Below are 24,705 nucleotides of genomic sequence, written 5' to 3' on the forward strand. Positions count from 1 at the left end.
GGGGCGATATGACTTCAGCAGCAGCTGACACTGTAAAGATTTCCTGAGCCTGCAAACATATGGTTGGAATTTTCTCCATGATGGCACTTTATCACTGATTAAACCCAGGATTGGCAAATTTAGGCAGAAATCTGGAAGTAAGTGTTGTATATGTATCATTTTTATAGGCTTAAGCGATATTACTCCCAGGTTGACAATGTTTTCACATTTACTTAGTCTAAATTTATTACCTGTGAGGAGCTGCATTTAGGGGAAAGTTCTTACAGTGAATCTTTAAATTGGTCATTTGAGTTTGGTCTTGCCATGTTGTCTCATTGATTCCTCTCCGGTCAATCAACAAAAGGAAATTCTTCATGTTTGACACTATCACTAATCTAACATGACACAGACCATATGTAGCAAACACTTGCACTCCAGTGAGAAACAAACCCTCAGGACAGAGTGTTAAAGAGAGCTCAAGTCCCATCCCGCTTTCAGGTTAGCTTCTGTTACACTAGCATCCATCGCTCAGTGTAATTTGTCATAGAGGTCCTCTTTGAATTGCTGAAATATGATATCAGGGTTTTCTTTCCATATTCCGAGATAAATGGCTGTCTATTGTGCTGCCTAGGAAACTTTAAACACCACGACACCTAACAAAATAATATATTTTTTTGTAAAATTAAATGCATACAAAAACCCAGGTTCCTCATGTATCAGTTTTGCAGAAATTAAAGAAACCTATGAAAAAATATATTGCAGGCTGATACTTACTGAACAGTCTATAACTTAAAAAAGGGTGGCATAGACAAACTCACTTAGAAGCACCTCTGAATCCTCTCATTCTTAATCAGGTATACTGACTTGGTGCCAAAAAAGATCACACTGTAAACCGTCACACATTTATTTCTCCTGCTGCACAGCAGAAAATTCATCTGGTTTTCTTTTGGGGAGGATGAAATGCTCCAGAATATGAAACAAGCGCCCCCAATCCTTTGGCTCCCACACTCCTAAGCACTTCCATGAATGATTGTGGGGAGTTAAGAAATGTTGGCACGCTGCCTATCAGTGCAGCTGCGGAATACGGGAGAGATGGGAGAATGACGCGTGGATTAAACAGGGTCAGAGGTTAAATTTCAGACTGTAATCCATCACAAATTACTGATTACCTGCTGCAGGGTGTAATCTCCAGATCACGTTTTGGGTTACAATCTCCAGACGACTGAACTCAAATAAGCATTTTCCTTCCTGTGTGCATACTTTAATACTTTGAAATGCATCATCAGTGGTTTGATGTGGAGCAAACATAACAAAAAAGTTGTTATTGCATTCTGCTCACAGTACATGTAATTTGTCACTTCATCGCCCTGCAATCTAAAAGAACATTGTACCTTCTTTCTTCTCTTTATCACAGACTGACTCTGTTTCTCTCACACACATCTCCTGAAACCTGAGAGATGGACACAAACCCCTTCTCTCAGCACAGGTGTCATATGTGATTGGCTACAGGCTGTATTTACCAACCCTTCACCCCACACCCCCTCCTCAAAACACATAGACAGTCCTCAAACGCCTTGTGCCTTCAGTGCTCCCTCGGCAAAGCTCCGGGGGGAAACAGATTGGGACAGTGCGACTTGCATAGAAGTCTGCTATTGCCAAGACGAGACACGGCCTATTTAAGACAATCACATGATTTTAGTGGGAGTCAAAATGGTCCGCGGGGGTCACTGGGTAGAGAGAGAGGGAGCGGCACATTGTGCTTGAGAGAGAAAGAGAAGGAGAGAGAGAGAGAGAGAGAGAGAGAGAGAGAGAGAGAGAGAGAGAGAGAGAGAGACGTTGGATACTGGTCGGACTGTCTGAGTGGAAAAAAAGGAAAATGACTTGCCGGGAGAGAGGACTTGAGTTCAAGCGATTCGTCGGGATACTGCGCTTGGAAATGAATGGAGACCAAAGTGGCACAACTGAAGAAGCCTGCATCTGAAAGTCTTTGATGCTTCATTCATCACAACTAGTCCCGCAGATCTGCTGCTGGTTGGACTGCTTGTTTATTTGAGCTCTTGGGACAAGTGTCCGTGTCATTTAAGGCTTCACTTTTTTTTTTTTTTTGAGTCAAGGTGATCCAGAGACATGGCTTTCCTACGGATTTGTGCAGAATGGAGAAACTGGACCCAAGCGTTGTTCTTTTTCCATCTGTTTTTCTTGTTCACACTGAGCAAAGTAAGTCAGTTGCATTATCTCCGCTGCGCCTGTAAGCACATGCATGCAGAGCTCATAAAGTTGTCAACACTTCCCACGACAAAGTGCCGAGTTAGGATCATTTTCCGTGATAATTTGCGGGATAGCAACACAAACCCAGTCACATTTATATTTCCTTTCTTACAGAGCCTGCTTTTAAATAATGATGCTGACAGGACTGAGTCGCAAGGCGCATCGGCTCTTCTCCAATCTCTCAATTTACCTCAACATACAGGTAAGTAGTGAGCACTTATTAAAAATGTCTGGCAGATTGCATCAGTGTTTCTGAAGCTATGATGATAGCAATGAGGCAGAATTTAGTGTGGTACCGGTTTATGTTTTTATTTTCGGCGCAATAAGATATAAGATATAAGATAAAGCCATCCACGTACTGCATCATCCCTCTGTCAGCCAGACAGCATCAAACAGCGCTCACCTGCACGCAGTTCTGCCTCTCGTCACCGCTGGGGGGCGCCCTGCACCCTGACACAGAGCCATCACTGTCTTCTGCAGCAGCACAGCTGAAATTGGTTTTCACAGTAAAGTAAAATAAGGAATTGTTTAATTTTGCAAAGGTTAATTATACCTGTTTGGAGTGTTTTATGGCATTATTGGTCTATGGAACCCTTGAATAATAAGTGATTAAAAGAAAAGTACCAGTATGTCTTTGATAACCATTAAAACCACACACAAAAAAGTCTCCTTTCAGTTAGATTTTTAAAACACATGGGTGTCACCAAAGCATTTAACAAGTATGCACTGATGTCTTCTTATAGCCGCTTAGATGAACCAGTAATTAGTGCAAGCAGGAAGCAAGAGACTCTCATCTGGTCTTTGTTTTGTCGATCTAACCCCATGTGGTGTGCTGAGTCAGCAGCTGCTTTGGCTGTGCATTCTCCTTCATCCTTTTTATGTTGTTGTTGTGTTTTTTTAGTTACCATGAAAAGCAGATACATAGACAAATAATCAAACATCAAAACTCCTCTCGCCGGGCACATGTGGAGATGATCTGAAGCAGAAGAGAGGGGGAAGCCCTTATGACTTCTGTTTCAGATCATCACAGCTAGTACCTTAACAGCTATTGCCCAGTGTTAATGTGTTTAACATTGATGCAGCTATGTTTGAATGGGTCGGGAAAGAGGTCACATGTTCAACCTTTTGTTAAATCTAAGCCGAGGTACCCATTGGTTAGACCTCCTATCAGTACTAATGGCACTCAGGAATCACTAAACCAACAAACTAACCACCGCAGGATCTTGTCTCAGTCCATCAGACAAGATAGGTGTGCGTGTGTGTGCTCTGTTCCCGCAGATTCTTTGTTTGTATACTGTCAGACATGGGTCACTGCAGCTGGTTTTTGAGTTAGGGCAGGACAAACAGAGTTGACTAGGTGTAAATGTGTATGTGTGTGTGTGTGTGTGTGTGTGTGTGTGTGTGTGTGTGTGTGTGTGATGAGGGGGAGGTGGACAAAGCGACAAAGATAGAGGAAGACCATTTTCTGGTTTTGCCTAAGTGCTCTGGTGTCTCCACAGAAAAGGCTTGAGACTTTGGAAGTATCTGTTTGCTCTTTGCAGTCCTGCAGCTCAGTGGCTAGACCACTGCGCAAACACTTCAAGAGTTTGCGATGTGCTTCCCACTGTGGCCACCCATGTCATGGTAATGCAAGGCGCTTTAAATAAATGCATCCACTAATAAGCATATGTCATGTTATGTGGGTAGGGGCTTTAAGTCAACCTCAAGATGCACCAAATACCCAAGTTCAGACCTCAGGCACTCGCACTGCCAATGATGACACACTGTCTGTCACCCTGCGTGTTTCTCCCACTGCCATAACGTGTCTGTCTCTGTGCTATATTTACTCATTATTTGGGCTTGCTAAAGCGGGTCATACTGTACAGTAACTGAGACTGGCTCTTGTTGACTGTAAGTCCAACGTTGCTGTTATTTCTGTGCACTTTCAGCTGATAAACTGACCACGTATCACTTTCCCATGGAAAGACTGACCACATTTGCAACACTCATTACAACACTGTACTAAAATCAACAATGAAGCTGTTTGTTTGCTTATTGGTTACTCATAGAACTAAAGTGTATCAGGAATGTAAAGTTTCAAGGTATGCGATAGCTTACAGGATCAGGCACCTGCTATCACCATTGCAAGAAAAGTTACTGCGAAAACTCTATATAACCTACAGGTTGATAATGTTTCTCCAAGCATCAGTTGCAGAGAAAATAATTCAGTTTTAAAACATTTTGTTACATTTTACACCGTTCTTTCTCCTTGTAAGAGACATAATCTCCAAAACCCTAAAGACAATGACACGCTTCAAATGCAGGATGTCCTACTTACTATACATTAGTTCAGCCCATTCTTATTATTGGCGGTGTCTACTATTATGATTTCTTCTGGAAAACCAATTTTGGAGCAGCTCAAGAAGTCAGCTACTTTTTTGATCTTTGGAGGAAAGCCTGTTATTTTCTGTGGCCACATCGCCATTAGACATTTAACTGATCTAAAAGGCCAGGCCTGTGACCTGCCACCATCTCCCTTTATGACCTGCAGTTACCCAGCCTGAGCTGTAGTAAAAACTGTAGTAAAACACTAAGTCAAACATGATTCATTCTCCGCTGAAGGGGCTGTGTTGGAATTGTCTAAAACCCTTCCTTTTCTTGTAACTCTTTCTTGACCCTGCCAGCAAAAGTATATGAGGCAGGTCAGAGAGAATTTACAAAGGAAGAGGGAAGAGGTTGTAGTTTTTATTCGGTCCATGATGCAACCAAGGTAGCAGCTGACACAGTGCTCACTATATCACAGTAAATGTTGTTGACAGATCAAATTAGTAAGGACTGACCACAATGACAAAGTGTTTTGTTTTTGCCAAGTTACATCAAAATATAGTCCGTGACATCTAGTATCAAAGCTTTCTCTCAACATTCTCTCCCTTTACTTCTCAATATATTTAATATCTATATTGAAGGAGTCTGTGTTTAAACTGGATCCTTTTCCCCATTTTATGTATTTCACTCATTTTTCTCTCGCCATAACGTCTCATTGCATTTAAATTCAGTCTTTCAATGTTATCCTCTCACTGTTTTCATCTCTCTTTCTGTCCAGAATATGAAATTGTATCTCCATATGAGGTCAACCACCAAGGTGTGTACATCTCTCATGAAATTGCCCACCACCAGCGCAGACGGCGACGCAGATCCCTAAGCCCAGATACAGTCTCGCCAATCACTGATGGCAGCAGTGAAACAGTCCACTTCCGGCTAAGTGGCTTGGGGCAGGACTTCCACTTGGAGCTCAGGGAGGCCTCGGAGAGCTTGATTGCACCTGGCTTCACCATCCAGATCCTGGGAAAGAACGGCACCAAGAGCCTGAGGGCCTACTACCAGGACGACTTCTGCTTTTACCAGGGGTCACTAAGGTCAAAGGTCAATTCTTCGGTGGCGCTGTCCACATGCATGGGGATGGTGAGTCTGAACATGGCCAGAGTCGGGTTGCGGGAGGGTTTGGATGAGAAGGAGGGAGTAGATGAGTCGGATGTGTGTTTGTTTGCATCAATGAAAAAGACTCCAGGGTTAGTTAATGTGAAAGTAAGTACAGATTGTTGGACATTTTTATTGTATTTTAATTTTGGCAGCATTTGGATTGATGTACCAACTGAGTAATTACACTCACTAAGCCTGGGAGCCAAATGTAAGAAATTTGGCTCATCCTGGGACTGCTGATAATATAAACACAACATTAGTGTTCTTGTTATGCTGAAACCCAGAGAGAGAGAAAGAGAGAGGCCCATGACCCTTTTTGGGTTTCTACTCAAAGTTTAGAAAACACTGAATTAAGCTTAATACATAACATGTACTGTAATTTTGGGTTAGAAGATATTAGACACCAGATGCCAATCAGACACTGAGCCAAATGAAAGACTGAGGTAGTAGGGAAGGATGAAAGTAGGAGAAAGAGGCAAGAGACTGAGCTTTATTTGAGTGAAAAATCTGCGACTAGGTCTAGATAAAACCACAAGACACTGGCTTTTTCTTTGACACATACACAGTCAACGAGCAGTCAGTTCTGTGTAGCTGGCTTTCACACAACACACTTAGTGCGTTGTCTGGCCGGTCTGGTCAGAAAATGTACTTACCACTGGCTAAATTGGCAAGTCATGCACAGAAGTTCCTTCCTTCAATCTGCCCTGCATCATTAGTTGCAGATCATTCCATGTTTGCCTAAATCAGCTAATGAATAACTAATGAATGGAAAAGTCAAGTCTGTGAACACCACAGAACGTTTAATCGAAAGCCAGGAAAATCCCAAGAACACATCCATGCCAAAGATGTCAAATCAATGTTTTGGTGGTGTTTCATCGTCTTATTTAGCATACAGAATACTGTTTGACCAACTTTCATGGCTGACGTATGATGTACAGTATATGGACATGACATTTAATTCAATATTTCATTATGTAGGTGGCAGATTTTGCATGTTTATTTATTTAGTTCTCAACTCACAAACAATAATCTTTGCAGTTCAAGCACAACTGGCATCAAAGTAGGAAGCTGACTGTGTGCAAAGAGCAAATTATTGAAAATTTAATAGAACTGAATTGTCTCATAGGGAAGGGTGGGGTGCTAGCATGTGAATGGATGGCAACTGGGTAGCAAGCTAACTTGGCAATTTAAGTAATGTTAAAATTAGCATGATATAGTACGTCATAGTAAAAAGCTACACAGCTAATAAGCTGATATCCAATTCCAAAACTGAGCAGAGTTATTGGTGTTGAAATGATTAAGACAGGGTGTTTTTTGTTTGTTTTTTGTTTTTTTTTTGTGAGGTTGGACTGAAGCGTGTGTGAGTCAAAGACTAGTTTTGTATGTTTTCTGTGGTCATTAAGGGGAATTTCGGTTTTTCTAGCCCTTTTCTGGCTATTTATCCAACTTGGTCTGGCTAGAAGTCATTATTATAATATGTAGACTAATATTGCTACATTGACAAATTGTAATTACTACCCCTGGACTTGTTTGTGTTCTGTGGAGAAAGCTGGCCAAATTTCAATGTTTTGCCTTGGTGGTCCTCCTCTGCTGCATGAATATAAAGGGAACTTCACTGTGAGAATGACATTAAGTATGCCTAAGTGAAGCAGCCCCACCTAAGACCCCAAGTGTTATACTAGCCCTCTTAGCAGCCTGGACAAGAGAACAAAGGACCTTATGAATACATACGTAATCCTTGCAGTCTTGAACTTGCATACACAGATATTCATTTAGAACTCAACAATCACCAGAGTGCAGTAACTGGGCAGTAGGCAGAGAACTCCTGTAATGTTACTTATTAGCACTTAAATGTGTGCAATCCTGCTGCTCCTAGCATGAAAGAGGGGATTGTGTCTTGAGGACAATCAGCCCAGTGGTCATTTAAGCTCAAGTTTAAGGATCTTGGTACAGCAGAAGAGAAAACGAAATTTAGTCATTCAGCTTCCAGTCTCCAGTATGACCACATTTCACTTTAGCATGACTTTTTGGTGTTTTTAATTATAATAAATTCCAGGCCTGTCTTTGCCGGTTTGCTGTTTATATTTTCATTGTGGAGGATCTCTGCTGCGTCTGAGAATTGCCCTCTAAAACTACAGACAGAATGGCACATCTCCAGGGATACTTCTTCTCCTGTGTGTGTGTGTGAGTGTCTGTCCATGTGTGTCTGCATTTCAGACCAGAGCCCAATAAAAGATTCAGCCAAAAGGTCCAGGGTTGCAGAGACTGTAAATGTGGTTCTCACGACTGAGGCTGGCTAGGATGGACGGGGTCAGTGCATCATTGGGAATTTGACTTTTTCTTATGTGAATCAGGAAACTGCAAAACTATACCAGCAGGACAAAGGTATTTAGACTCATGGGGAAAGCTAAAGATAGGCAGTTAACATTTTTTTAAAAGACCAAAATGGCTCATTATGTTCTGTTTTTCACCATTATAATATGAATAAAATATGTCACAGAATATAAAATATACTTTTACTTTCATTCCTAATTTCCTATATTAATTTAAATTATGATTCATATATATATATTGCAGCAGTATATTTTTATAATGTAGATACATTTCTATCTTTAAATGTAGTGTAATATGTGTAGTGTATTTTTGTTTCTGGCATGCACTTACTGTAAATTCACATGTTGGAGCACACATATGTTTTGTGTGTTCTGGTCATAACTTGGTAACAAAGTTCACTAAGCCACCTATGAGACCTTGCACTTTGGTCAGGTTCCTATTTGGAAGGAAGCAGGTAAATATTGACCAAAGGGACCCAAACCAATAGCTGTATCAGTGAGAGCACCTAGCCTCCAACTGCACCATGATACCACTTAGGTGAGACCATTCCATTACTCTTATTTGCTCTCCCATTGTCTGAGAAATGTTGCTTGATGAGGCAATTATGTTTTCAGAATTGAACCTGCTATAGACATCACGTATAGGATTTATGATGTTGTCAGCAGCTGTCTTTTCATCAGTCAGAGAGTACTTAGTCAATGTTGGTCATTTGTTTTAATTTTATTGGTTGTTGTAAATTTTTGATTTCTTTAATAGTATAAAATTAGGGCTGTCAAGCGACTTTGTGTAGTTAATCACGATTAATCGCAAATTAATTGCACATTTTTTTATCTGTTCAAAATTTACCATAAAGGGACACTTTTCAAGTGTTAATACTCTTATCAACAAGGGAGTGGACAAGATATGTTTTTTTTATGCAAATGTCTGCATGTATTCATGAAATTCAATTAACAACACAAACCAAAGAAATGAATTGTCAGGAACACTCACAGGTACAGCATTTAGCTTTTTTAAAATATGCTCGAATCATAACTTATGGCAAACTCAAGCTCAACAGGCAACAGATGGGCACATTGGCCAGCTAAATTTTCCATTACTTAGTACTGATTAAGGATCACTCCCTGGATCCCTCACTTCAAAAGCAAATCACACAATGTAATTGTGTCCAACCTCACATGGGAAAAATAAAGGCTCATAAAAACATCCCCTTGTGCTATGGGATAAACAGGATAATACAAAGTAAAACAATCAATAAATAAAGCAGGAAACAGTGGAAAGGGAGAAAATTACTTTCGCTCTTTGGTCATCTAGGTTGTGTACCTTCGATACGGTGGTGGCTCTCAATGGCAATTCAAGGCCAGTCGTTGGATGTGATCTGAATTATTTCAAGCAGACCCTTGTCCTCCACAATATTAACTGGCCTGCGAGCTGTAGCCACACATTTAGTTATTGCTGTTGAAAGCTTGCTGCTTGTAGGTTTGTCCATGGGTTTCCCTCACACACTATCAAATGTGGTTTGCTGCAAGTGGGATGGTTCGGGGCCAACAAGGCTGCCTGCATTAGCATTAGCTGTGTGCTTCGCTAACAAATGGTATTTAGGACTAGATATACTCTGGTGGTAACTCAGTTCACATTGACAGTAACTACAAATAACTTTGGTCTTGTCGACTGACCCATCTGACAGGGCCTTGAAGCTGAACTTGCTATTCAAAATACCTTTTTCTTTATCCATTGTTTCTTGCTAGTTGCCATCTAACAATGTTAGAAGGCTAAACAACAGGTGAGGCAGGGTTTCTTCTTCTTCTTCTTCTTCTTCGTCTTCTTCTTCTTCTTCTTCTTCTTCTTCTTCGTCTTCTTCTTCTTCTTCTTCTTCTTGTTTTACGGCAGTTGGCATCCAGCTTATTGGTACATTACCACCACCCTGTGCTCCAGGGTGTAGACTTACAATCTAAATCCCCATAACAGAACCTGCGTTAATGGCGTCCAAAACAATTAGTAGCATTAAAACAAATTTGCGTTAACATGTTATTATCGTGTTCACTTTGACAGCTCTATAAAAAAATACTTTTTAATTAGATTTTGGATTTGGATTTCGACTTGATTTTTTGTTGTGAACATGAATGCTTTTATAGTCATCCTTCCCAAAAAGGATTTTACATTATTCATCTGCATTCAGTGACTCACACATTCTGTCCTTCTGTTAGTTTTTTTCTCAGGCTGCCTGATGGAGGCAGAGATAAAGAGAGAAAGACAGAGGGAATGTAAAAGCGAAAGATGTAAAGATGAAGGCTGTAAGAGTCATTGTTCCCTCTGTGGCATTTTGTTTCCTCTGTGGCATTTTGAAGTGCTGAAAACCCTCTTGTATGGAGTGTTACCTTGTAAAGCCTATGTATAAATTGTCTTTTCAACTCCCCTCCACTGGCAGCCCTTATAGTGGTTAGGCTGGCTTTGATGACAGTAGGGAGTTCAACCATAAAAATCTCTTACTTACAAGCAAGAAATTGGTGGAATAAAAGAGGCAGGCCAGTCCCACTGACTCCACTGTTTGAAACTCTGCACAGTGACACATATGTGGAAGGGGAGATCATAAAGCAGGTCTGTCTCTGTGTCGACTTTATGCTACAGCGTAATCCACTTTAGTTTTTTCTGGCTTTTATGGAGGTGAGGGTGTTGAGGGGTTAGTGGAGTGCCATGCAGGCATTGTTTAACTCTGACACCATGAGTCATTATTTTCCCCCATATATGATATCTGTTATGATTTTTAGCATGCTAACACTAAGTGGTGGACACGGTACCTGCTTAACCTGCTTAACATCACCATGTTAGCATCGTCATTGTGAGCATGCTTAAGTTAGCATTTAGCTTGAAGCACCACTGTGGCTCGTACATTGTGTTAACTCACACTACACATTTTAATTGACCTTTCTACATGCCCAGAACCTGAGACTTGGGTGCTTACACTGAACATAAGCACAGAAGTCCTTGTCAAGTGACGATTCCAGTAAAGTTTATTCAAACAAGACGACCACAACCTCAACAATGTTGACAAAGTGAGAGAAAGGTAACATTACTTTGTGCAATTCTACTATGATGGAAAGTAAGAAAAAAAAATGGAGCCACAGATGGCTGGAAGATGCAGACAATATGATCTGTCTGTTCGCAGCAAAGTTCAGTTTTATATCTCAGCAGTCTCAGTCAAGACTACACTTTTAGCCATAACATGTACTAGTGGTTACTCCAATAATATTGAAACAAGCTCACTGTAGTTTAAAAAAGATCTTTTGACAGCAGCCATGTGGGAAATCGGACCTTGGAATTGCTCAAACTTCAAGACAGTTGACCAGATTTTCTGACTGGACAGAAATCCAACCGCTCGTCCAGGAGCCAGATAATTGATAGTTCAGGCAATCAATCAGATGTCGTGACCCCCATCAAAATACATGTTAAAACACAATGAATCTGGCAGAAATCTGGCCAAATTCTAAAATTAGCAGGGGATGACCAATTTAGGGGTTGTACATAATCCACACAGAGTCTGTCTGGCTTCAGTCCTGGTAGTCTGTAACTTAATTTTTACAGCTCAGTTACTTGGAGAGTAGTCTATCCTGCCACCACATGCTAGAAATGGTTAATCTCATCAGTAGCATATTTCACACAACATATTATTTGCACACATAAACATAGTTTTGGTTGCCATGCCAGTTACAACAGCATCTTATATTGCTTAATTGCATTGCTCTAAGGCATTGTAATTTTAAAAACAGCTCATCGAGTACTATGAAGGAGAATTTCATATCTTTACTACTTTACAACTAGGAGTTTTTGTAGATTCCATTTAATCTCATAGAAATTTGCCTCTATAATTATTACATAACCATCAGTCACTCTAACTTTAAAGGAAAAGCCTTCTAGCTCTATTTCTGCCTATTTTTGCTTCTAAATGTACATCATTATCACTGAGCTTCACCTACATCTATATCTGTTCATATAATCTAATTTCACTCAATCTTCTAAAACACACATTCCTTTTGTACCAAAAGGAAATGTTAAATGTCCTCCCACTACAAATCACTTTGAGATCTTGTGTTTTCCTCTTGTAAAAGGACGGGCGTGTTTCTTGCCCCAGGGCTTGAAGTAGTATAATAGAATGCTGCACACTCGTCCCACCTCTGGGATTTCCAAGAATATATGAGAGATGTCTATTGATGTGATGAAGCTTTGCATGCGGTGTGGTCTTGACAGGTTGCTATAATCAATTTTCAAAACATGTAAGATCATTTAAATGATCTTGAAGGATTGTTACTTAAGTCAGTTTGGAACGTATGTTGATAGACCTCCAGTTGGTGTAATGTGGACAGCAAGCCAACACATGACTAAAGCATGGCTTGAAGTGAAATTGCTAATAGATTAAAGAATTGTGTCTTATGCTGAAGTGTGTTGTCAGAGTATAATTCTCATTTTCCAATAAGCCCTTTCAACAGTGAGCCAGAGTTTGAATCCTTGCCTTCAACTGTTTGAAATGCAGGCGCCATGGAACCAGTTTGCATGCAGTAAGCACTGTAAAGAATTACTGCTGTACTTTGGTCTGTCAAAAGAGGGGTTGTTTGGAAGGTTTAAGTTATTTGTTGCAATGTTATTGAAGAATAAAACAGTGATGGCAACTTCTCCACTTGCTTTTGGTTACAATACATAAAACCAGGGGTGGTTAATAAGTAGATCTGATTATTTTTCTTAGTTACTGTATTAAACTCTTTGATATAGTATTTTCATTCCCTTGGACTGAGTTGAAAAGCACACTTTGACCACAAACATCAGTCATAAATGTAAAATAAACTATTGTAACAAGTATTTGGTCTCTATCCCATAAGAAAGAGCAAGTTGAAATGAGCCGCAGAGAACCATATACTGCACACACAGTCAGGTGCACCTTGTAATGCACTGAATGCTTCCCCCCTCAGTTCCGTTTTTCTACAGTTTTTTCCCGCCCCCCCCTTCATTCCTGTCGCTGCTTGTCTGGATGCGTCTGACTCCATAGAGTCCAGCTGTTTGCGCCCTCCCAAGTAGTGTTTCAGCATTTTATGACTGCTATTTGCACCTCGTACAGCGCAGTGTGTAATCTGATGACTTTGGCTATTTAGGAAAGTCACTAGTGTGACCTAATCTCTTAACATAGTGGCTTGCATATACACACACTTAGAGGAAGTAGCAAATGCTTGTTGTTTTGTTTAAGGCCATGCTTAAGCTTAAAGACTGTATGAGTGTTTACAGGCTAAAGACATCATAAAAAGATTTTTCTGTGTAGTCTGTTGGTTGTTGTGCTTAGCAAGACAAAGTAGAGGATGCAGGCTGCTTATTTTAAGGCAGAAATATTTTGCATTCAGACAGTCTGGTCTGTGTCTTCAAATGAAAGCATGTCCTAAATATAAAATGTGTATGTTTTAGAAAGAACAAAGAATCTACCAACACAAGTTAAACGTGTGATACAACATCAACATCTGGACTAAATTTCTTCAGCATAGGACAAAGACACAAATGCAGAATTCATTAAACAATAAGAAACATAGATCTTTCTTGAGGAGAAACAGTCTATTCAGTCAGTGTGATAGCAGACCAAGACGATGTGTAGAGAGTGACACGTGGTTCTTGTTATGACAGAGATGCAAATACAAGCCATACCAGTAGTAGATTCTCTTACTCTGTTTTGCAACAAAAGGGTTTTGAAAATATTTAAATGTGAAGAACCCACAATTAACTAGCCTACAGATAAAATAATGAAAAACTCCAATCTGACAACAAGTTTAATAAGGAACCAGGAATTTGAGAAGATAAAAAGTTGTAAAAAAAATGAATTTGCAGTTATATAGAACTGACAGTTATAATGCAGGGAAAGTGTAATCAGTAATTGACTTACATACATCAAGAGTTGTGGTTGGAAATAAGCTTATATAGTGTTTACCATGAATCAATTATTTTGCTGGGGGACAGTTGTGTTATATAAAAATATATTTTGACAGATCGTATAACACTGCCAGTGGATCTATTTTGCACCAATGTGATGACAGCAAAACAAACAAAAACCTCAGCACCAATGTTGGAAAAAAAGGCCATCCTGGATATAGAAACTGTAGAATGTGCTGTAACATGTGCATGTGGTGCTGACAAAGAAGAGACAGAAGTTGCAGTCAGAGAGTCACCATGACATGCAGTTGTAGCTATCATGAAGCTCACACTTGTTGACGTGCCTCAAGTTTGAAAGGCTTTGCAGCTGCTGCATCGTTTTTCAATTTACTACCTTTTTTTAATTCTACTTTGAATTGTTGGCTGCATACATGTCTACATACTGCTCTGAATAGTATAGGGTAGCGTTCAAATACAAACAACAGTGAATGACGTGTTTGGAAATAACTAACTACATGTTTAAGGGAGAGTTGGCAGTATGTAGTTTATTCACAGATGTGAGCAGGTAGTTCTTGTTTAAGACCTTGTCAACTCCAGCCTGCTCTTTAATATATATCAGAATATGGCAGTTTCTATTGCAATTCCTAAGTAAGCAGTCCAGTCCAATGTTGCTGCTGGTAAGACAGGCTGCAGGTGTAAATCTTATGATTGTCTTTTTCCATCATGGATTTCCTCTCCTTTATCTCTCCTATTGCTGCTGTCAGAATGAGTTGACCAAAAATAACAAAAAAAAAAAAAAAAAAGTAAAACCCAGATTTTCCTCATTATTCTCCTCCTGCGAAAGCATCAAACGTCTGCTGTCTACTGTGTATCACACGGCACCCGTTTTCCCAGGAGAGCTGATTTAGCTGCACACTAATGCCCCAACAACCCGAACGGACAGCATAAATACTTAGCATGTGAAGTTTTGAAGGTTGACAGCAGCGCGGTTCAGGTCAGAGGCCTCACCGTGACTTGGAACCAAATTATGACAATCGTCTGTGATTACACAGCGCCGGGGCGGGTGCCACGTGGATGACAGGATCACGCACCGGTTGTCACATGTGATTGCAACCAATGGTCCTGGCAGGGGTTCCCGGCAAGGATTATTTCTTGACCGTTGGCAGGCGAGCTACAGAAGCTGGTGATGCATTAACAAGCGTCTCTCTCCCTCTCTCTCTCTAGTTTTCTCAATAATTGATTCCCCACCCTCCTCTGTCTTGTTTCCCAAGTCAAACTGGAGTGTTTTATCAGGGTCAATCGTTCATAGTCAGCGCCGTCTCATTGCATTGGATTGTTAGGAAAACCACAGCTCTAGCTTATTGGGGTTTTTAGCACAGAGAATAGAAATGACAGTGCTGCTGAGTTGTGGATGTGGCAATACATGCACACTGTCTGAGACGTGAGGACTTCATTATGAAGCATCCGTTTTTTTTTGTTTTGTGTTTTTTAAAAAGAAAAAGAGTGTAATCTTCTCAATAAGTAGTGGTCCATAAAGGTCTGTTTCCGGCTGTAAATATGTCAACAAATATGTTTCTCCGTCTCTGTTTGTAGTTATCTTTTGTCTGTGAAACACCAGTTACTGTACGCTGGGAAATGATCATTATCTGACACAGAAACACCTGCAAACAAACAACTGCTCTCCTACTGGCTCGTGGTGAGCGCATAAAACTTAAAGAGTGGGATTTGAACAACAATGACATCTTCAGGAGTAAAACACATGTATGCATAGTTTAGGTTACACTTTTTAAATCTCTTTGTTCTTGTTTTTCTGTTATAGATCTGAGTTTTGTTTTTTTTAAAAATATTTTTACAACATATGAAAGAGAATAAGAAGCCAATTTGGCTGCTGTAGGACCAATAGTGGATAAATGCATGAACTTTCTTTTGCCACAATATGTGATGAAAGCTGTAAACTGTGGAGTCATTGTGGTCACAGCAGCTTACACATCTGTACTGGCCTGTATTCTGAGTTCATCATTTTCAAATTCAGTGCTTTATACAGTCACAGCATTTTCCAAGGACTCTTTTTCACTGGTTTCCTGATCTGTGGTTGATGCGCTGGCAGAGTGAGAAACTCGAGTTAGTAAATGGTGATGAAATGGGGAAAATCAGTACTGAGGATCATTATAGCACCATCAAACACATCACCAATATAACTCTGCATTAGCATGATTGACTCATTTGTGTGCATTCACCAACTTGAATGCACATATTTGTAGACATACACATTTAGTCGCTCATGTACAGTTTCTGTCCCTCTGGCTATCTTTCATCCATCTTGTACTGTGTTGAGGCAGATTTACACTGTCTGTACACATTCTCTTTCTCACACACACGCATACAATATTCATATACAATCATCACAGGCCAGCCACAACCTCACCACTGCCACTGTGGCAGGCTGTTTCTGTCAGCCAGCGGACTAGCTGCGGTGACGAAGGACCTCACATTCCACTCGCAGCTCACAGTGAAAAAAAAAAGGAGACTGTAGTCAATTAAACGTATTTTAGGGAAACCGCTATTACTGCCAAGCGCAGTTACAGTCCAAACACTACGTGCCAGCTGACTGTCAACACAAATGTGGTGCGTGTTTGGAGAGAGTAAGAGAGACAAAGAGAGAGGCAGAGAGCAAGAGAAAGCAATCTCTAAGTGTCTGAAGCGGCTGTGCTGACAGCAGTTTATTGAAAATGGAATATGAAAACTGAAAATGTGTCTGTCTCCTTGGTAGAGAGACAGAGACAGACTGAGATAGAGAGAGAATAAGGCCAACTGAAGTAATCCTTTGGTGAACTTTTAGAGATTTACAATGTGCTGTCCTATAACTTATCTCCTAAAATGGAAATGATATAAGGCACTAATGGGACCAGTTCTTTAGCATTGTCCTCCATAACAGCAGTTCCAAAGAGTGAGAAAGATTCATAACAGATAAGAACTTATTTTTAAAAATGACTCTTTACAAATGTCATATTCACATGATACTTCTGAGACCACATTTGTTTACTAGATATCTGTGGGAATATTTGAAGTTGAAGTGATGTGAGTATAAGAGAGATGCCCCGTCCTTTCATCCTCACACCAGCTCTTTAGTTTTAAACAGCTCCAACTCTTTCAATCTGACTGAGTCTTATTTAGATTTTGCTGAGATAACGTCTGACCCCAAACAGCAAAACAGATGTTGAACATGAGGAAACACGGTCAGTAATTGAGGCACACAGGGGTTTAAGTGGGTCAGGTTCGCAGTGACCCAGGAGTTGAATCTCAACTAATTGCTGACAGAGACAGATTGGGAGGCTAAACGGATAGCTCGAGAAGGTTATTGTTTTGTCCATTTGTGATTTATGACTGAACCCCCTTAGGCTACTTTGAGAGGTAGAGAAGGTTTGAGGTGTTGGACATATTCAACAAAATATACTATGCAGGCCATTTTTGAATATTTTATTACTAGCAGCTTGAATAAAGGCTAAGTAAATTGACGTTAAAATGAAAGTTAACATTACAAACTTTTGCAAAACTCTTTTTTTTGTACCTGATACTGTAGATGAGAGTATATGTTTCTTTTGGGTCCCCATCTGGCTTAAGTACATACAAGTTAACATGAGTGCAAAAACAGATTTGCCCATGCTACATAGGTTTAAGTACCACTGCTGTAAAGCTAACGGAACTGTTTTGCCTCTAGTCAGGTTTGATCCGAACGCAGGACGCGGACTACTTCCTGAGACCCGTGTCCCATAGCTTCGCCCAGAGAGAGAACTTCACAGCACCTTCCAGTCACCAGCCGCACATTCTCTACAAGAGTGACAGGGACTCCCCAACCGAGCAGAGAGGTCATGAGCCTCGGGCGCTTCAGAAGAGATCCACAGATTCAACTCCTCACAAATCATACAGACACTTTGTCACCAAGAGATCCACAGACTCACAGATGTACCCAACTTCCAACACAGTCAATGGCCAACACCACAACGCCCATCGCCATGATGATGACTACAGACATGGGGAGAAGCAGAGGCAACACTTCTGTGGGAGACGGAAGAAATGTATGTAAGGGCAATTTCTCATTCTAAACCACATGTAGCAGCATTACTACAAACTGCACTGTCATATACCGACTCTTCATGTTGAAATGTATTAAACATTTCTGCAATTACTCTCCCTGTAAATATCATTTGGGAGTGTTTTTCAGTCTCAGGACATAAAAAATACTGTATAAGCCTTTTTCTTTTTGCACTGATAGCATGTCTCTTTACATGCTTGAACATCCCAGTAATATTTTACAATGGCGTTAAATTCACTCACCCATATTGTCCCACCTAAGGGGTATTTAACATTGGATTCTATTTTTACTTTAACTCACTAAATTAGATTATGTTACTATTTTTTTCAGAAAAATGTCATGTAGTCATTGGTTAACATTTGACACTTAAATAAGGAAGTTCCCACCTATAGATATGTCTTTCACATTGCACATCTTAGGCACTGCCATTCTTAAATTTCCAGATATAACTAAATTAGGGGTTTGAACTCAGAGAGGTTAAGCCACAATTTGAGGAATTATTGTATCACTTACAGTGTCATACAGGAAAGAAAAAGATTTTCATACCATTGTAATTCTGTTTGTTGACGTTTTCAGTTAACTCTGTTAGCAGCTGACCTCCCAGGGTTGAAGGAAGTTGGTAACACAGAGACATCACACCATTTCTATTTTATTGCAGTATATGCCAATATTACCGTATAAGAGCATTTAAAATATTTAAAAGCACTTACAGTACTGATGCAGTTAGGACAACACAGTGGTGCCTCATTTTACAGTGTAACACCACATAAGTAACAGAGTCTGTGTTAACGTGTGATTCTTAACACATCGTTAGCCCCCAATGTGTTAAAGAGAAAAACAACACATGTTGTGTAATGCAGCTTTTTTTAAAAAAATTGGGAATGTTTTATATTTGGCAGTCAAAATTTCACTGAGAATTTTGCAACTGTGTAATGGAAATCATTGTGTCCTTGTTAATATTTTTTGATGGATTTCCTTGGAAAACGAACTTGTATTTCACAGGATGACAAAGGTTTCCTCTGAGCAATATTATCTCAATTTATTTTGACAGTTTTTGGTTGACTTCATCAGTGACATAACCTTTGAAAGGTTAAGGGAAATGTTTTATATTCACTTTAGACTGTGACGAATGTTTGCACTTAAGAAATTATCTCGAGATCAGTTAACATTGCCGATATCACAGGGGTCATTTCCAAGAGAGCAGGGATTGGACTGGTACCACCGCCATTACCCTGCAGAACCCCAGCTGTCTGTCCCCTGTGAAAACACACTGATGTTTACATTCCCATAGGATGACATCAATGAACACCTGTGCCATGTTTTAGTCAAAAAGGCACTTTGGTCGCTCACCTGCTTTCCGCCTATATAAGCAAACTTTCGAGCCTTTATAGTTTATCGCAGCCAGGCAGTGATAGGTGAAAGTTTTGATAACCCGAAAACATGGAGATGGAGATTTGAGGCGATAACATTAAAAGTTGCAATGGTTTTAGCCTGTGCTTTGCTTTGACTGCCTTGTATAATTGACCTCATGTCAGTGAATATCGATGTGAGAAGGTGCTTTTTTCCCAGATTGAAAAGAAGAGTTAATGCATTTGCTGTTAAGATAAAGTGATTAAGTGTGTGATTAAGTGTTTGTCTGAGTCATATATACACTTAACACATACAATACAATCTTATAGTGAAAACTTATCACTTATCAAGTTTTCACTATCACTATAAGATTGTATTGTGAATTAATTTTAATGTATGTCAATGTTTTTATAATACAGCTTCTCCTTTCTATAACACACTGATATAATATTAGGCACAAATCAGGATTACATTTATTATCAAGGTGTACAACAATGTTTGAAATTGAGGTATGTTCATTCATACATTACTTGCTTTTACATCTCATGATTCATAAAGAAATGGCCTTTGTCCACAATAATCTGACATTGTGTGACATCTGCAGAACATGACATTTTCTTCATGATTACACCAACAGCTAAATTTACTTTTAGCGCATAAATCCTCCATTCACTGTACCCTGTTGTTGCATTTAGAGAAAATTTCACTTGCTGTAGCTGCTGCTAATGTGCAATACATGACATACTGTGGTTTTACACTATACTAATGGTAGCATAACACTGCAAGTGCCAGAGTCAACAACAGTAAAAAGCTCAATTTGCAGTTTATCCATGACATCAGGTCATGAAAATAAGAGAATAGTTAATCATCCCGAATGGTTGTCAGCTACTTGCCAGGATCGCTGGTTAACACTCACAGGGAAAGGTTGCCATTTAGCTAGTGGCTATAGTTCCATTTTAAATCTTTCGCAACATACAGTATAATCAGCTGTGGGAAGGAAGGGTTGTATATTTGTAATGGACATCATAACTGCTATTAAATGGTTATTATGTGCACTATTGTTTTTTCTTTCATCAATCACTTACAACCCCCATTACCACTCAATTATATCGACTCTGCAGCCATAGTGATTTTCTTAATGATTCATTCAGTCTGTTCAATAGCTACCACATAATTTTGCTTCAAACTTTAATGTTAATTAATACTAACTCCCTTTATCTCTCTCCATTGCTTCTTCCAGACATGCCCAAACCTCCAGCAGAGGATTTCTTTATGCTTCCAGATGAGTACAAGTTCATTCCCAGAAACAAAAGGGCAGTGCTGTTGAAGAATCAGGTCAATCAAAAGCTCAACGTGGAGACGCTGGTCGTGGTGGACAGAAAGATGATGGACAACCACGGCCATGAGAACATTACCACATATGTTCTTACTGTGCTTAATATGGTGAGGGAAACCTAATTATAAGTAGTTAGAAGATCATAGAAGCTAAAAAATATATAAATCTATTGATTTCTTTTTTTTTTTTTTGAATAACAAATGTGATCTAGGAATGTCACACTTGCCAGACTTTACCTTGACTTCAGAAATGCTGTCTTATGTTTTGTCACGCATCATGTAAAGGCAAACATTTATTTGGAAGCCATAGATAAATTCATTTGGAGTTTGCCATATCTTGAGGTTTAGTGACTTGACACCCCTGTCTTCTATTCTCACTTATCAGACAGAGTACATCTAAAAACATGAAACTGATACCTGGGTGAGATCATCACTGCAGTGCTCGCAGTGTCCCCCCCGTCCCATCCCTCTCAGCTGATCTGCAAGCAAATTCCATCACGCTTGTTTTGCTACTTAATGACTGACTGACAAATCCAAAGATAATCCATCTATTTTGAAAACATAGTTCCCTCTAGTAGAAACCAAGTTTGACCAGTCACAGCCCGCCTTAGAGGAGTCACCTAAATACAGTGTGGAGTTTCACAGAAAACAGCCAACCCACTACCCCACCTGTGAGCTCCCATGGGTTTAGAAGGGGTATTTGATATTTGTTGAAAATTAATCTGATACACTGCTCCAGAGTTTGCATAGATTTATGTTTACTTCGCGGCAGAATGGAAAGACCTGAGAAACATTTTGTAATTACCAATATCAAAAAACATAAAACACTGAAGCTCTGTGGAAACTGGTGTGATTGTTTCTATTATGAGGCAGTGAAAACGCTTTGGTTCACTGTATCTGTTGAAGAGTGCAAGCCTGAAACTCTGTCAAACACTGGTGTTCCAGCAGATCTCAGTTTAAGTACAGTAAGTGGTTTTGATTGCCTCTTTGACCTCAGAGTTTTCGCTTAAATTCGGTAACAAACCACAGCCGTGTGTCTACTCATGAGTCAGTGTGGAGGAAGACCAAACATCAGAAACATAAGGAACGAATGAGAGTTTTCCCAAAGAGAAAAAATGGCTTAGCGAGTGGCACCTGAGGTATTCACAGGGCCTGAGAGGAAGACATAGAGCGAACAAGAGCAAAAGATCAAGAGTCCATTTTCAAAGCCCAAACTATTGTGATTGATGGTCAGATATCCATGTGAGTACAAGAAGCTGAATTGGAAACAGCAGTTGTGGCTGTCATACCTCAGCGATACCATCAAAAGGGGTTTGTGAGTTATTTCTATAGGAACGTCAAGGTGTGTTGTCTTCATACATGTGATACAAATCTCACTATTTTGTAAGTCTATGTAGTCAAAAAATACAAAAAAAATGGCCCAAAAAGCCAAATCTAACATATCTAACAGTAAGTCTCAGGTCTCTGTTTTTAAATTCAGCATAAGGTAGAAAAATGTGAACAACATAACAGTTTTGACATCAAAACATAGTGTAAGATAGTCATTCATGTCAGGATTTTATATAACTATACACCAGTTATATAACTTAATTGGCTCCCTGTATTCATGATTAAGAAAAGATCATCAGACCATCAGCTGACAACAAGATGCTACAGTGTGTAATAGGGAGTTATAGAACACATAAAACAACATAGTAGATTAAGCAAGAGACTAATGAGATACACGTCTAAATATTTTTTGCAGAGGTGTGTCTGCTGTTTAAAGATTTTAATGACTGCTTCTGCATGTCTGAAGATAGAGTAACTAAGCCTAACTAAGACTTCACTAAGCCACTCTAAATTCCACACCTCCCTGAAAAATGCATCTTCAAAAGTGATATATGCTCGACTCCTCGACTCCAAACATTATGTTTATCAAGAAAATGAGGAATCAAGTTGGAAATAAACTACTGTGCCTGTAATCAGCAGGAAGATGTCCTTGACAATCCTTTAACTGTTGCCAATGTCACTATTCTTTTTTTCTGTCTGATAAATGGATCGTAGTCAAATGAAAGCATTTTGCTATATGATTAATAAGATGTAATAATGATTGTTTATGTGTCTTCCAGGTCTCCAGTCTCTTTAAAGATGGTACGATAGGGGGGAACATCAACATAGTGATAGTGGGCCTCGTGCTTCTGGATGAAGAGCAGGTGAGCGGTGTGAGGTGAAATTCTCGTATTCAAAAGCCCAGCCTCTCAAACAGCAAATTCTATAACTAATGGCATTGGTAAGGTACAATTTAAGATTGGTTTCTGGAGATTTAGGCTTTAAAATTTTGTTACATAAAGAAGGAATTCATACAAGTGAAGGGACTCTAAGCCCAAGAACAGTGTAAAAAAAAAAGGAAAAAAAGTTTTCTCTTTTTTTTTTTTTTTTTTGCCTGAAGGTCGAGAACTTCTAGGTCTCTGAGAGTTTCCCGAGGTCGTCCTGACTAATAAGGACTTTTACAGTGGTTAATTATAGGGTATACATTTCCTTGCATCTCTGCCAGATTTAGGAGGGAAATTCTCATGGAGTGCAGGTGATGGAAAGACAGCATGAGTAAAAGAGAAGGAGAGGGAGAGAAAGAGAGAGAGAGAGAAACAGGTGGGTTACTGTCAAAGAGTCAAGCAGGTTGAGGAGAACAGATTCTGGTTTCTATCCACCTGTGATGTTAATAGATTTCAGTCTTCCTTAAGAGGTAATTATCAGTGGGAGGAATGCCAAAAATGCCAAAGATGTTGCAGAATTTAGTCTGCCCAGTATCAGAGTCCATTCTCATGTCATCATGTTTCCTTTAACTAACACATACATCTGGTAATCCAAAATTTAACAGATAAGGAATTACATTTCTTTTATTGCATGCACTTCAATGCTTAACACAAATATTACACTGAAAATGTTATACAAGGTCACACATGCAATTAAATGGAAATGGAAAGTAATTCATACCAGCATAGAAGGACACATATTTTGATTGTAACTCTTACATAATTGATCTTTATAATTTCATTCTTGCATTTTCCCTTCATGAAGACCCAATTGTCTCTCCTCCTTACTTCTATCTCCTTTATCTCACAGGATGGTTTGGTGATAAACCACCATGCAGACCACACACTGAACAGTTTCTGCCATTGGCAGTCCACTCTGGGAGGCAGAGAGGGCCGACGCCACGACCACGCCATCCTCCTCACGGGACTCGACATCTGCTCTTGGAAGAATGAACCCTGTGACACTCTTGGTACATCTTTAACTTTCCCTTGATATCACTGCACTCTTGAAAAAACATGCCTTCAAGTGTAATTTGGGATATTACAAAGGATTCTCTTCAAATGCAATGTCAAGAACTGATCCAAATGTTGAAACAATGAGAAATGAGAGAGTATGACTGCTTTTCCTAACACTGACTCATTTGGATAAAGTCACATACATGCCATTTGTCTTCTTCTCTTTTTCTTTGTGTGTGTCTTGCTCTTAATAGAAATAATGTCATTATCTCTCTCTGTCTCTGTCTGTTCCTCTCTGTCTTTCTCTGGGAAGATGTCCCTGTCCTCTGTCACACGGTGTGACCCTGGTCACACCAGCCAAACCAGATGTTGGAAAGATCTATGGCTTTCAGATCTTTTCAGCCCCACAGTATCACCCACTGTACATGTTGTAAATACAAAGTTTAACAGCAGATAGAGTAAAAAGAAAAACCATTACAGTTTTGAAAGAAAACAGAAAAATGAGCAGAGAGGGCAATTTGATTAATTAATCTGGAGCTTGACCTCAACTCCTCTTCTGAAAACGTAAAGCATAATCTAAGTGCTCTTTAGCCATTATCTGTAAGCTCAACTGCTGTACACACACATATGCAAACTTCTTTGTGAGTGTACACCATCTAACAAACTAACAACAGCTTGTTTGCGGTAATGACCATGCTAACACATTGTAGTCTTCCACACTGTGAGAAAAAACTTCCATTT

General features: G+C 39.6%; 1 protein-coding gene across 2 annotated transcripts in view; it reads left to right on the forward strand.

The window, feature by feature from the left end:
* Positions 1-1,806: 1,806 nt before the first annotated feature.
* Positions 1,807-24,705, forward strand: part of LOC121906334 (A disintegrin and metalloproteinase with thrombospondin motifs 16) — a 59,935-nt gene continuing 37,036 nt past the window's right edge. Inside the window, exons 1-8 of one of the 2 annotated variants that reach the window (XM_042425146.1) lie at positions 1,807-2,010; positions 2,094-2,196; positions 2,362-2,449; positions 5,330-5,688; positions 17,657-18,014; positions 20,622-20,824; positions 22,825-22,908; positions 23,819-23,978. In XM_042425146.1, the coding sequence (XP_042281080.1) occupies positions 2,107-2,196; positions 2,362-2,449; positions 5,330-5,688; positions 17,657-18,014; positions 20,622-20,824; positions 22,825-22,908; positions 23,819-23,978 (1,342 nt within the window). In that variant the 5' untranslated portion in view covers positions 1,807-2,010; positions 2,094-2,106. Of the gene's footprint in view, positions 2,197-2,361; positions 2,450-5,329; positions 5,689-17,656; positions 18,015-20,621; positions 20,825-22,824; positions 22,909-23,818; positions 23,979-24,705 lie in introns of both variants that reach the window. The other variant, XM_042425147.1, reaches the window with a different exon arrangement.

This window comes from Thunnus maccoyii, chromosome 10 (assembly GCF_910596095.1).
Source record: "Thunnus maccoyii chromosome 10, fThuMac1.1, whole genome shotgun sequence".
Taxonomy (NCBI): domain Eukaryota; kingdom Metazoa; phylum Chordata; class Actinopteri; order Scombriformes; family Scombridae; genus Thunnus; species Thunnus maccoyii.